This window comes from Salmo salar, chromosome ssa07, assembly GCF_905237065.1.
Source record: "Salmo salar chromosome ssa07, Ssal_v3.1, whole genome shotgun sequence".
Classification (NCBI taxonomy): domain Eukaryota; kingdom Metazoa; phylum Chordata; class Actinopteri; order Salmoniformes; family Salmonidae; genus Salmo; species Salmo salar.
Window position 1 is genome coordinate 55815410 of NC_059448.1, and position 13479 is coordinate 55828888.

The window sequence follows — 13479 nt, forward strand, 5'->3', positions numbered from 1 at the left end:
GGAAGGTGACAGTACACACAGCAGGAGGAGGAAGGGGTTGGTGTCTGTGGAGTGGGAAGGTGACACAGTACACACAGCAGGAGGAGGAGGGGTTGGTGTCTGTGGAGTGGGAAGGTGACACAGTACACACAGCAGGAGGAGGAGGGGTTGGTGTCTGTGGAGTGGGAAGGTGACAGTACACACAGCAGGAGGAGGAGGGGTTGGTGTCTGTGGAGTGGGAAGGTGACAGTGCACACAGCAGGAGGAGGAGGAGGGCTTGGTGTCTGTGGAGTGGGAAGGTGACAGTACACACAGCAGGAGGAGGAGGGGTTGGTGTCTGTGGAGTGGGAAGGTGACACAGTACACACAGCAGGAGGAGGAGGGGTTGGTGTCTGTGGAGTGGGAAGGTGACAGTACACACAGCAGGAGGAGGAGGAGGGGTTGGTGTCTGTGGAGTGGGAAGGTGACAGTACACACAGCAGGAGGAGGAGGGGTTGGTGTCTGTGGAGTGGGAAGGTGACAGTACACACAGCAGGAGGAGGAGGGGTTGGTGTCTGTGGAGTGGGAAGGTGACAGTACACACAGCAGGAGGAGGAGGGGTTGGTGTCTGTGGAGTGGGAAGGTGACAGTACACACAGCAGGAGGAGGAGGGGTTGGTGTCTGTGGAGTGGGAAGGTGACAGTACACACAGCAGGAGGAGGAGGGGTTGGTGTCTGTGGAGTGGGAAGGTAACACAGTACACACAGCAGGAGGAGGAGGGGTTGGTGTCTGTGGAGTGGGAAGGTGACACAGTACACACAGCAGGAGGAGGAGGGGTTGGTGTCTGTGGAGTGGGAAGGTGACAGTACACACAGCAGGAGGAGGAGGGGCTTGGTGTCTGTGGAGTGGGAAGGTGACACAGTACACACAGCAGGAGGAGGAGGGGTTGGTGTCTGTGGAGTGGGAAGGTGACAGTACACACAGCAGGAGGAGGAGGGGTTGGTGTCTGTGGAGTGGGAAGGTGACAGTACACACAGCAGGAGGAGGAGGGGTTGGTGTCTGTGGAGTGGGAAGGTGACACAGTACACACAGCAGGAGGAGGAGGGGTTGGTGTCTGTGGAGTGGGAAGGTGACAGTACACACAGCAGGAGGAGGAAGGGGTTGGTGTCTGTGGAGTGGGAAGGTGACAGTACACACAGCAGGAGGAGGAGGGGTTGGTGTCTGTGGAGTGGGAAGGTGACAGTACACACAGCAGGAGGAGGAGGGGTTGGTGTCTGTGGAGTGGGAAGGTGACAGTACACACAGCAGGAGGAGGAGGGGTTGGTGTCTGTGGAGTGGGAAGGTGACAGTACACACAGCAGGAGGAGGAGGGGGGTTGGTGTCTGTGGAGTGGGAAGGTGACACAGTACACACAGCAGGAGGAGGAGGGGTTGGTGTCTGTGGAGTGGGAAGGTGACAGTACACACAGCAGGAGGAGGAGGGGTTGGTGTCTGTGGAGTGGGAAGGTAACACAGTACACACAGCAGGAGGAGGGGGGTTGGTGTCTGTGGAGTGGGAAGGTGACAGTACACACAGCAGGAGGAGGAGGGGTTGGTGTCTGTGGAGTGGGAAGGTGACACAGTACACACAGCAGGAGGAGGAAGGGGTTGGTGTCTGTGGAGTGGGAAGGTAACACAGTACACACAGCAGGAGGAGGAGGGGTTGGTGTCTGTGGAGTGGGAAGGTGACACAGTACACACAGCAGGAGGAGGAGGGGTTGGTGTCTGTGGAGTGGGAAGGTGACAGTACACACAGCAGGAGGAGGAGGGGTTGGTGTCTGTGGAGTGGGAAGGTGACAGTACACACAGCAGGAGGAGGAGGGGTTGGTGTCTGTGGAGTGGGAAGGTGACAGTACACACAGCAGGAGGAGGAGGGGTTGGTGTCTGTGGAGTGGGAAGGTGACAGTGCACACAGCAGGAGGAGGAGGGGTTGGTGTCTGTGGAGTGGGAAGGTGACACAGTACACACAGCAGGAGGAGGAGGGGTTGGTGTCTGTGGAGTGGGAAGGTGACACAGTACACACAGCAGGAGGAGGAGGGGTTGGTGTCTGTGGAGTGGGAAGGTGACAGTACACACAGCAGGAGGAGGAGTGAAGGAGAAGACACCAAAAAGACAGAGAATGCTGAAAAACCAAACAAAACGACAACCTTAATTCTGTGAACATCGCGCTAAAACAAACATTCGATACTGAGATTCTTCTGAAGGGTTTTAAGAGAGGAAAAGTTGTACAGGGCCAAACTCAGCCTGTAATCTCATTAGTATTGAACCAACCAACCGCTTGCTTGTCCCTGATATGGGTACTATCTTAATGAGCACACTGTCTGACAGATACTGTATGTATGTACTGACAGATACTGTATGTATGTACTGACAGATACTGTATGTATGTACTGACAGATACTGTATGTATACTTCTGGCCCTTCTTTGGACACTGTGTTAACAAACCTCCAGACGAGTTTCAATGCCATACAACTCTCCTTCCGTGGCCTCCAACTGCTCTTAAATACAAGTAAAACTAAATGCATGCTCTTCAACCGATCGCTGCCCGCACCTGCCCGCCCGTCCAACATCACTACCCTGGACGGTTCTGACTTAGAATATGTGGACAACTACAAATACCTAGGTGTCTGGTTAGACTGTAAACTCTCCTTCCAGACTCACATCAAACATCTCCAATCCAAAGTTAAATATAGATTTGGCTTCCTATTTCGCAACAAAGCGTCCTTCACTCATGCTGCCAAACATACCCTTGTAAAACTGACCATCCTACCGATCCTTGACTTCGGCGATGTAATTTACAAAATAGCCTCCAATACTCTACTCAGCAAACTGGATGCAGTCTATCACAGTGCCATCCGTTTTGTCACCAAAGCCCCATATACTACCCACCCCTGCGACCTGTATGCTCTCGTTGGCTGGCCCTCGCTTCATACTCGTTGCCAAACCCACTGGCTCCAGGTCATCTACAAGACCCTGCTAGGTAAAGTTCCCCCTTATCTCAGCTCGCTGGTCACCATACCAGCACCCACCTGTAGCACGCGCTCCAGCAGGTTTATCTCTCTGGTCACCCCCAAAGCCAATTCCTCCTTTGGCCGTCTCTCTTTCCAGTTCTCTGCCGCCAATGACTGGAACGAACTACAAAAATCTCTGAAACTGGAAACACTTATCTCCCTCACTAGCTTTAAGCACCAGCTGTCAGAGCAGCTCACAGATTACTGCACCTGTACATAGCCCATCTATAATTTAGCCCAAACAACTACCTCTTCCCCCTACTGTATTTATTTATTTTATTTATTTTGCTCCTTTGCACCCCATTATTTATTTCTACTTTGCACTTTCCTCTACTACAAATCTACCATTTCAGTGTTTTACTTGCTATATTGTATTTACTTTGCCACCATGGCCTTTTTTGCCTTTACCTCCCTTATCTCACCTCATTTGCTCACTTTGTATATAGACTTATTTTTCTACTGTATTATTGACTGTATGTTTGTTTTACTCCATGTGTAACTCTGTGTTGTTGTATGTGTCAAACTGCTTTGCTTTATCTTGGCCAGGTCGCAATTGTAAATGAGAACTTGTTCTCAACTTGCCTACCTGGTTAAATAAAGGTGAAATAAAATAAAATAAGAAATAAAAGGATTCAGAGGGAGGGAGGGACACTCCCTGTTTATGGGGGACTTGCAACACCTGGGGCTCTGACAGAGAACAAGCAGCAGGTTCACAAGGACAGACTCAACACCAGGAAGACCCAACCATCATCACAAACATCACTCACACATGCCCACACTGTAACAGAGCCTGAGGATCTCACCTCAGCCTCTACAGCTGTCTGAAGACCCACACATAGAAGTCCCCATGGAGGACAATCATACTGGAGGGCAATCATACTGGAGGGCAATCATACTGCAGGGCAATCATACTGGAGGGCAATCATACTGCAGGGCAATCATACTGGAGGGCAATCATACTGCAGGGCAATCATACTGGAGGGCAATCATACTGGAGGGCAATCATACTGCAGGGCAATCATACTGGAGGGCAATCATACTGGAGGGCAATCATACTGGAGGGCAATCATACTGGAGGGCAATCATACTGGAGGGCAATCATACTGGAGGGCAATCATACTGGAGGGCAATCATACTGGAGGGCAATCATACTGCAGGGCAATCATACTGGAGGGCAATCATACTGGAGGGCAATCATACTGCAGGGCAATCATACTGGAGGGCAATCATACTGGAGGGCAATCATACTGGAGGGCAATCATACTGGAGGGCAATCATACTGGAGGACAATCATACTGGAGGACAATCATACTGGAGGGCAATCATACTGGAGGGCAATCATACTGGAGGGCAATCATACTGGAGGGCAATCATACTGCAGGGCAATCATACTGGAGGGCAATCATACTGGAGGACAATCATACTGGAGGGCAATCATACTGGAGGGCAATCATACTGCAGGGCAATCATACTGGAGGGCAATCATACTGGAGGGCAATCATACTGGAGGACAATCATACTGGAGGGCAATCATACTGGAGGGCAATCATACATACTGGAGGGCAATCATACTGGAGGGCAATCATACTGGAGGGCAATCATACTGGAGGGCAATCATACTGGAGGGCAATCATACTGCAGGGCAATCATACTGGAGGGTAATCATACTGGACTTGAGTGATCGCCGATGATGATACAACATGTGTTTGTGTATTTTCTGTTTATGTGCCAGCATGTGTATAGATGTGGGTATAGATGTGGGTAGAGCTGTGTTCTACACTGTGGGTATAGATGTGTTCTACACTGTGGGTATAGATGTGTTCTACGCTGTGGGTATAGATGTGTTCTACATTGTGGGTATAGATGTGTTCTACACTGTGGGTATAGATGTGTTCTACGCTGTGGGTATAGATGTGTTCTACATTGTGGGTATAGATGTGTTCTACGCTGTGGGTATAGATGTGTTCTACATTGTGGGTATAGATGTGTTCTACGCTGTGGGTATAGATGTGTTCTACGCTGTGGGTATAGCTGTGTTCTACATTGTGGGTATAGATGTGTTCTACACTGTGGGTATAGATGTGTTCTACGCTGTGGGTATAGATGTGTTCTACGCTGTGGGTATAGCTGTGTTCTACATTGTGGGTATAGATGTGTTCTACACTGTGGGTATAGATGTGTTCTACATTGTGGGTATACATTTACATTTACGTCATTTAGCAGACGCTCTTATCCAGAGCGACTTACAAATTGGTGCATTCACCTTATGATATCCAAGTCGGAGGTATAGATGTGGGTATAGCTGTGTTCTACACTGTGGGTATAGCTGTGTTCTACATTGTGGGCATAGCTGTGTTCTACACTGTGCGTATAGATGTGGGTATAGCTGTGTTCTACACTGTGGGTATAGATGTGGGTATAGCTGTGGGTATAGCTGTGTTCTACACTGTGGGTATAGCTGTGTTCTACACTGTGGGTATAGCTGTGTTCTACACTGTGGGCATAGCTGTGTTCTACACTGTGGGTATAGCTGTGTTCTACACTGTGGGTATAGCTGTGTTCTACACTGTGGGTATAGCTGTGTTCTACACTGTGGGTATAGATGTGGGTATAGCTGTGGGTATAGATGTGGGTATAGCTGTGTTCTACACTGTGGGTATAGATGTGGGTATAGCTGTGTTCTACACTGTGGGTATAGATGTGGGTATAGCTGTGTTCTACACTGTGGGCATAGATGTGTTCTACACTGTGGGCATAGATGTGTTCTACACTGTGGGCATAGTTGTGTTCTACACTGTGGGTATAGTTGTGTTCTACACTGTGGGTATAGCTGTGTTCTACACTGTGGGTATAGCTGTGTTCTACATTGTGGGCATAGCTGTGTTCTACACTGTGGGTATAGATGTGGGTATAGCTGTGTTCTACACTGTGGGTATAGCTGTGTTCTACACTGTGGGTATAGCTGTGTTCTACACTGTGGGCATAGCTGTGTTCTACACTGTGGGCATAGCTGTGTTCTACACTGTGGGTATAGCTGTGTTCTACACTGTGGGTATAGCTGTGTTCTACACTGTGGGTATAGATGTGGGTATAGCTGTGGGTATAGATGTGGGTATAGCTGTGTTCTACACTGTGGGTATAGATGTGGGTATAGCTGTGTTCTACACTGTGGGTATAGATGTGGGTATAGCTGTGTTCTACACTGTGGGCATAGATGTGTTCTACACTGTGGGCATAGCTGTGTTCTACACTGTGGGTATAGTTGTGTTCTACACTGTGGGTATAGCTGTGTTCTACACTGTGGGTATAGATGTGGGTATAGCTGTGGGTATAGATGTGGGTATAGCTGTGTTCTACACTGTGGGTATAGATGTGGGTATAGCTGTGTTCTACACTGTGGGTATAGATGTGGGTATAGCTGTGTTCTACACTGTGGGTATAGATGTGTTCTACACTGTGGGTATAGCTGTGTTCTACACTGTGGGTATAGATGTGGGTATAGCTGTGGGTATAGCTGTGTTCTACACTGTGGGTATAGCTGTGTTCTACACTGTGGGTATAGCTGTGTTCTACACTGTGGGTATAGCTGTGTTCTACACTGTGGGTATAGCTGTGGGTATAGATGTGGGTATAGCTGTGGGTATAGCTGTGTTCTACACTGTGGGTATAGATGTGGGTATAGCTGTGTTCTACACTGTGGGTATAGCTGTGTTCTACACTGTGGGTATAGCTGTGTTCTACACTGTGGGTATAGCTGTGTTCTACACTGTGGGTATAGCTGTGGGTATAGCTGTGTTCTACACTGTGGGTATAGATGTGGGTATAGCTGTGTTCTACACTGTGGGTATAGCTGTGTTCTACACTGTGGGTATAGCTGTGTGTACGTGGACATGGTGTGTAGTGTGGACATGGACATGGTGTGTAGTGTGTAGTGTGGACAAGGTGTGTAGTGTGGACATGGTGTGTAGTGTGGACATGGTGTGTAGTGTGGACATGGTGTGTACGTGGACATGGTGTGTAGTGTGGACATGGTGTGGACATGGACATGGTGTGTAGTGTGTAGTGTGGACAAGGTGTGTAGTGTGTAGTGTGGACATGGTGTGTAGTGTGGACATGGTGTGTAGTGTGGACATGGTGTGTAGTGTGGACATGGTGTGTAGTGTGAACATGGTGTGTAGTGTGTAGCGTGGACATGGTGTGTAGCGTGGACATGGTGTGTAGTGTGGACATGGTGTGTACGTGGACATGGTGTGTAGTGTGAACATGGTGTGTAGTGTGAACATGGTGTGTAGTGTGTACGTGGACATGGTGTGTAGTGTGGACATGGTGTGTAGTGTGGACATGGTGTGTATGTGGACATGGTGTGTAGTGTGGACATGGTGTGTAGTGTGGACATGGTGTGTAGTGTGAACATGGTGTGTAGTGTGTAGTGTGGACATGGTGTGTAGTGTGGACATGGTGTGTAGTGTGGACATGGTGTGTACGTGGACATGGTGTGTAGTGTGAACATGGTGTGTAGTGTGAACATGGTGTGTAGTGTGAACATGGTGTGTAGTGTGTACGTGGACATGGTGTGTATGTGGACATGGTGTGTAGTGTGGACATGGTGTGTATGTGGACATGGTGTGTATGTGGACATGGTGTGTAGTGTGGACATGGTGTGTAGTGTGAACATGGTGTGTATGTGGACATGGTGTGTATGTGGACATGGTGTGTAGTGTGAACATGGTGTGTAGTGTGGACATGGTGTGTATGTGGACATGGTGTGTAGTGTGAACATGGTGTGTAGTGTGAACATGGTGTGTATGTGGACATGGTGTGTAGTGTGGACATGGTGTGTAGTGTGTACGTGGACATGGTGTGTAGTGTGGACATGGTGTGTAGTGTGGACATGGTGTGTAGTGTGGACATGGTGTGTATGTGGACATGGTGTGTATGTGGACATGGTGTGTATGTGGACATGGTGTGTAGTGTGTACGTGGACATGGTGTGTAGTGTGGACATGGTATGTACGTGGACATGGTGTGTAGTGTGTACGTGGACATGGTGTGTAGTGTGAACATGGTGTGTATGTGGACATGGTGTGTAGTGTGGACATGGTGTGTAGTGTGAACATGGTGTGTATGTGGACATGGTGTGTAGTGTGGACATGGTGTGTAGTGTGGACATGGTGTGTAGTGTGGACATGGTGTGTAGTGTGAACATGGTGTGTATGTGGACATGGTGTGTAGTGTGGACATGGTGTGTAGTGTGGACATGGTGTGTATGTGGACATGGTGTGTATGTGGACATGGTGTGTAGTGTGAACATGGTGTGTAGTGTGAACATGGTGTGTATGTGGACATGGTGTGTACGTGGACATGGTGTGTATGTGGACATGGTGTGTATGTGGACATGGTGTGTATGTGGACATGGTGTGTATGTGAAAGGACTAGACAGGTTTGATCTTCTCCAGGTTTTCATCTTCTTCATTCGTTCACCGCTTCATATTCCTCTCTCTCTGCTGTTGGCATTCCCACGAGGCATGAAAGTGAGAGGCTAAGCGACCTTTAATGTCCGGCACAAGTGCCTGAAACCGTGACTCAGTGTGGGACTGCCAAAGCCGGTGGCAGGCTAGGAACATGAGCACCGTAGGACATCATTAAGACACAGAGCCCTGAACTGAACACACCCCTGTCATCATCACTGATAAGGACATGACATAAGACAAAGCCACCAATGAGGAAGACATCCAGGACCCTGAGCACCACAATAAGACGAAGGCTTTATAACTGGGCTTTATAACTGGGCTTTACAAGACAAGAAGCCCAGAGCTAATAGGCCTGAGTCCAGACAAAAGGGGCATGATGCTCCTGCGAGTTGTGAGGTGACATTTCCCTGCCCAAGAGAGGAGGGATGGGGCATGTACTCACCAGAGCTTTCTCACCGTCGCCCTGGGACTGGGACTCAGAACAAGAAGAGTCCATGGTTCCACAGTGCTGCCTGTTAGAGATGCTCAGAGCTCTGCATGTCTGTGGAAGAGAGAACCAGAGAGGGTTAAGAGACAGGACATGACAGGTAAACATAAAGACAGGGGGAGGAAGAGAGAAACAGAGAGGAAGAGAGAAACAGAGAGGGAGACAGGACATGACAGGTAAACATATAGACAGAGGGAGGAAGAGAGAAACAGAGAGGAAGAGAGAAACAGAGAGGAAGACAGGACATGACAGGTAAACATAAAGACAGAGGGAGGAAGAGAGAAACAGAGAGGAAGAGAGAAACAGAGAGGAAGACAGGACATGACAGGTAAACATATAGACAGAGGGAGGAAGAGAGAAACAGAGAGGAAGAGAGAAACAGAGAGGGAGAGAGAAACAGAGAGGGAGACAGGACATGACAGGTAAACATAAAGACAGAGGGAGGAAGAGAGAAACAGAGAGGAAGAGAGAAACAGAGAGGGAGACAGGACATGACAGGTAAACATAAAGACAGAGGGAGGAAGAGAGAAACAGAGAGGAAGAGGGAAACAGAGAGGAAGAGAGAAACAGAGAGGGAGACAGGACATGACAGGTAAACATAAAGACAGGGGGAGGAAGAGAGAAACAGAGAGGAAGAGGGAAACAGAGAGGAAGAGAGAAACAGAGAGGGAGACAGGACATGACAGGTAAACATAAAGACAGGGGGAGGAAGAGGGAAACAGAGAGGAAGAGAGAAACAGAGAGGGAGACAGGACATGACAGGTAAACATAAAGACAGGGGGAGGAAGAGAGAAACAGAGAGGAAGACAGGACATGACAGGTAAACATATAGACAGAGGGAGGAAGAGAAACAGAGAGGAAGAGAGAAACTGAGAGGGAGAGAGAAACAGAGAGGGAGACAGGACATGACAGGTAAACATATAGACAGAGGGAGGAAGAGAGAAACAGAGAGGAAGAGAGAAACAGAGAGGGAGACAGGACATGACAGGTAAACATAAAGACAGGGGGAGGAAGAGAGAAACAGAGAGGGAGACAGGACATGACAGGTAAACATATAGACAGAGGGAGGAAGAGAGAAACAGAGAGGAAGAGAGAAACAGAGAGGGAGACAGGACATGACAGGTAAACATATAGACAGAGGGAGGAAGAGAGAAACAGAGAGGAAGAGAGAAACAGAGAGGAAGACAGGACATGACAGGTAAACATATAGACAGAGGGAGGAAGAGAGAAACAGAGAGGAAGAGAGAAACAGAGAGGGAGACAGGACATGACAGGTAAACATATAGACAGAGGGAGGAAGAGAGAAACCGAGAGGAAGAGAGAAACAGAGAGGAAGACAGGACATGACAGGTAAACATATAGACAGAGGGAGGAAGAGAGAAACAGAGAGGAAGACAGGACATGACAGGTAAACATAGAACGCAAGCACACCACACACACACACTATTGACACAGACCCACAGAAACACACACAGCATAAACAATGAGATCCCAGCACAGCCCGGCACATCAGGACACACGCCTAAAGGTCACACGCCTAAAGGTCACAAGTGAAAGTGGAGGCCAGCCAGGCAGCACCATGTCCAGGGGTCATATGCTGCCATCTGCAGCTCAACCCTTCTGATGGCTTTGATCATTTTGGGGTTTTCCCCACCCTTTCAATTATTACTTATATGTGATGATGTTCAGAGCAAGGCTGAACTTCCAATGTGACATCCGTCATATGTCCTCCTGCCAGCTTCTCATAAGGCAGAAACAATCATTTCTTTCCCCCTCAGTTACTTTCCTAATTGCAACTGCTTCTCTCGACAATCCAACATGACAATCTAGCCTAATGTACCTGCCACCCGCTGAGAGGCATAAACTGATGGCGAGGCTGAGGGCGTTGCTCTCTCTCTGTCTCCTCTCTGTCTCCTCTCTGTCTCTCTCTGTCTCCTCTCTGTCTCCTCTCTGTCTCTCTCTGTCTCCTCTCTGTCTCCTCTCTGTCTCCTCTCTGTCTCCTCTCTGTCTCCTCTCTGTCTCCTCTGTCTCCTCTCTGTCTCCTCTCTGTCTCCTCTCTGTCTCCTCTCTGTCTCCCCTCTGTCTCCTCTCTGTCTCCCCTCTTCACAGCGGCTGTCACATCTTTCCCTGGCAAATCAACAGCAGCCTGTCCTCCTCCCAAAGCGTCAATAACCTTAATAGCCAATATCAGAGCGTCCGAGGTAGCCTCGCATCTCAGCTCTACAGAGGCAGATCAATACAGCGCCATGTTTCTGCCGGTCGACTCAGAGACAGGAACTCAGTGTCACACCACATTTCCCACAGTGCACAGCTAGGAACGCTTCTCAAGGTTTCTGTTTCTTGGCCAAAGCCTTGTGGTGGCTAATTTCTGCATTACCAAATGAGTTACAAACTTCACACACCAGTCAGAGTTATACTTAAACTACATATTTAATAATAAGAGCAAAAGCACTTGACTTTGAATGATGCGCTCTCTCTAATGAACCATTGAAAGTGACAACACAAAAGTACAAAGAGAGAGAGACAGAGAGAGAGAGAGAGAGAGAAAGTGAAAAATGATTTCTTTCTCCCCATTGACGTCAAGCTTTTCCTTCCAACCATTCCAAGTATTTTTTCTGCAGCTCTTTTGGGGCCAGTGGAGAGTTCTCCTCATGATGGAAACGGAGAGCCGAGTCAGTCATGGAGAACACATCAGCTGGCTCCCAAATGGCACCCGTTTCCCTATATAGTGCACTACTTTTGACCAGAGCCCTATGGGTCTGGTCAATGTAGTGCACTACATAAGGAATAGGGTGCCATTTGGGATGCTCATAAAGTGTGGGGACAGGAGAGGATGCTGGAACTGTGCTGTGACATAATGTGAGCTGCTCGGGGACAATGGGTTTCCACATGGAAGTGGTGCTGTGGAGAGCTAGAGACTAAAGCATCATGAACTCTGTGGCTGGTTCATATAACATCCACCTGACCATATCTGGATTTCAACAGGTGTTATGGGTTAGCAAGGCTACTCTCTCTCTCTCTCTGTCTGTCTTTCTCTCTATTGCCATCTTTTGCCGTCTCTGCCTTGGCAGTGGCACAACAGCCCTGCTCCTACACACTCACACTGTACACGACTACACGCACTCACTCCTGTGGTCTGTCCCACAGCTGCCTGTCAGGAAGAGCAGCCCATGAATAACTCCCAAACACACTGGCAGGCAGCTGGGAATCCCAAAATAGTGTCTTGGTGACTTTGCCCAGACAACACAGACAGGGGATTACAGCAGGGACCAGGGTAAGCCTGCAGCCTGGACCCCGACCAACAGCAGGGACCAGGGTAAGCCTGCAGCCTGGACCCCGACCAACAGCAGGGACCAGGGTAAGCCTGCAGCCTGGATCCCGACCAACAGCAGGGACCAGGGTAAGCCTGCAGCCTGGACCCCGACCAACATCAGGGACCAGGGTAAGCCTGCAGCCTGGACCCCGACCAACAGCAGGGACCAGGGTAAGCCTGCAGGCTGGGCCCCGACCAAGAGCAGGGACCAGGGTAAGCCTGCAGCCTGGACCCCGACCAACAGCAGGGACCAGGGTAAGCCTGCAGCCTGGGCCCGACCAACAGCAGGGACCAGGGTAAGCCTGCAGCCTGGACCCCGACCAACATCAGGGACCAGGGTAAGCCTGCAGCCTGGACCCCGACCAACATCAGGGACCAGGGTAAACCTGCAGGCTGGGCCCCGACCAAGAGCAGGGACCAGGGTAAGCCTGCAGGCTGGGCCCCGACCAAGAGCAGGGACCAGGGTAAGCCTGCAGCCTGGACCCCGACAAACAGCAGGGACCAGGGTAAGCCTGCAGGCTGGGCCCCGACCAAGAGCAGGGACCAGGGTAAGCCTGCAGCCTGGACCCCGACCAACAGCAGGGACCAGGGTAAGCCTGCAGCCTGGACCCCGACCAACAGCAGGGACCAGGGTAAGCCTGCAGGCTGGGCCCGACCAACAGCAGGGACCAGGGTAAGCCTGCAGGCTGGGCCCCGACCAACAGCAGGGACCAGGGTAAGCCTGCAGGCTGGGCCCCGACCAACAGCAGGGACCAGGGTAAGCCTGCAGCCTGGACCCCGACCAACAGCAGGGACCAGGGTAAGCCTGCAGGCTGGGCCCCGACCAACATCAGGGACCAGGGTAAGCCTGCAGCCTGGACCCCGACCAACAGCAGGGACCAGGGTAAGCCTGCAGCCTGGACCCCGACCAACATCAGGGACCAGGGTAAACCTGCAGCCTGGATCCCGACCAACAGCAGGGACCAGGGTAAACCTGCAGGCTAGGCCCCGACCAACATCAGGGACCAGGGTAAGCCTGCAGGCTGGGCCCGACCAACAGCAGGGACCAGGGTAAGCCTGCAGCCTGGACCCCGACCAACATCAGGGACCAGGGTAAGCCTGCAGGCTGGATCCCGACCAACAGCAGGGACCAGGGTAAACCTGCAGGCTGGGCCCGACCAACAGCAGGGACCAGGGTAAGCCTGCAGGCTGGACCCCGACC

At 50.4% G+C, this 13479-nt stretch overlaps 1 protein-coding gene across 3 annotated transcripts in view; it reads right to left on the bottom strand.

The window, feature by feature from the left end:
- Positions 1 to 13479, bottom strand: part of LOC106609678 (oxysterol-binding protein-related protein 8) — a 164427-nt gene that overhangs the window by 126314 nt on the left and 24634 nt on the right. For all 3 annotated transcript variants that reach the window (XM_045722315.1, XM_045722314.1, XM_045722316.1), the window contains one exon: positions 8921 to 9019. In XM_045722315.1, coding sequence (XP_045578271.1) covers positions 8921 to 8974 — 54 coding nt within the window. In that variant the 5' untranslated portion in view covers positions 8975 to 9019. The remainder of the gene's footprint in view (positions 1 to 8920; positions 9020 to 13479) is intronic.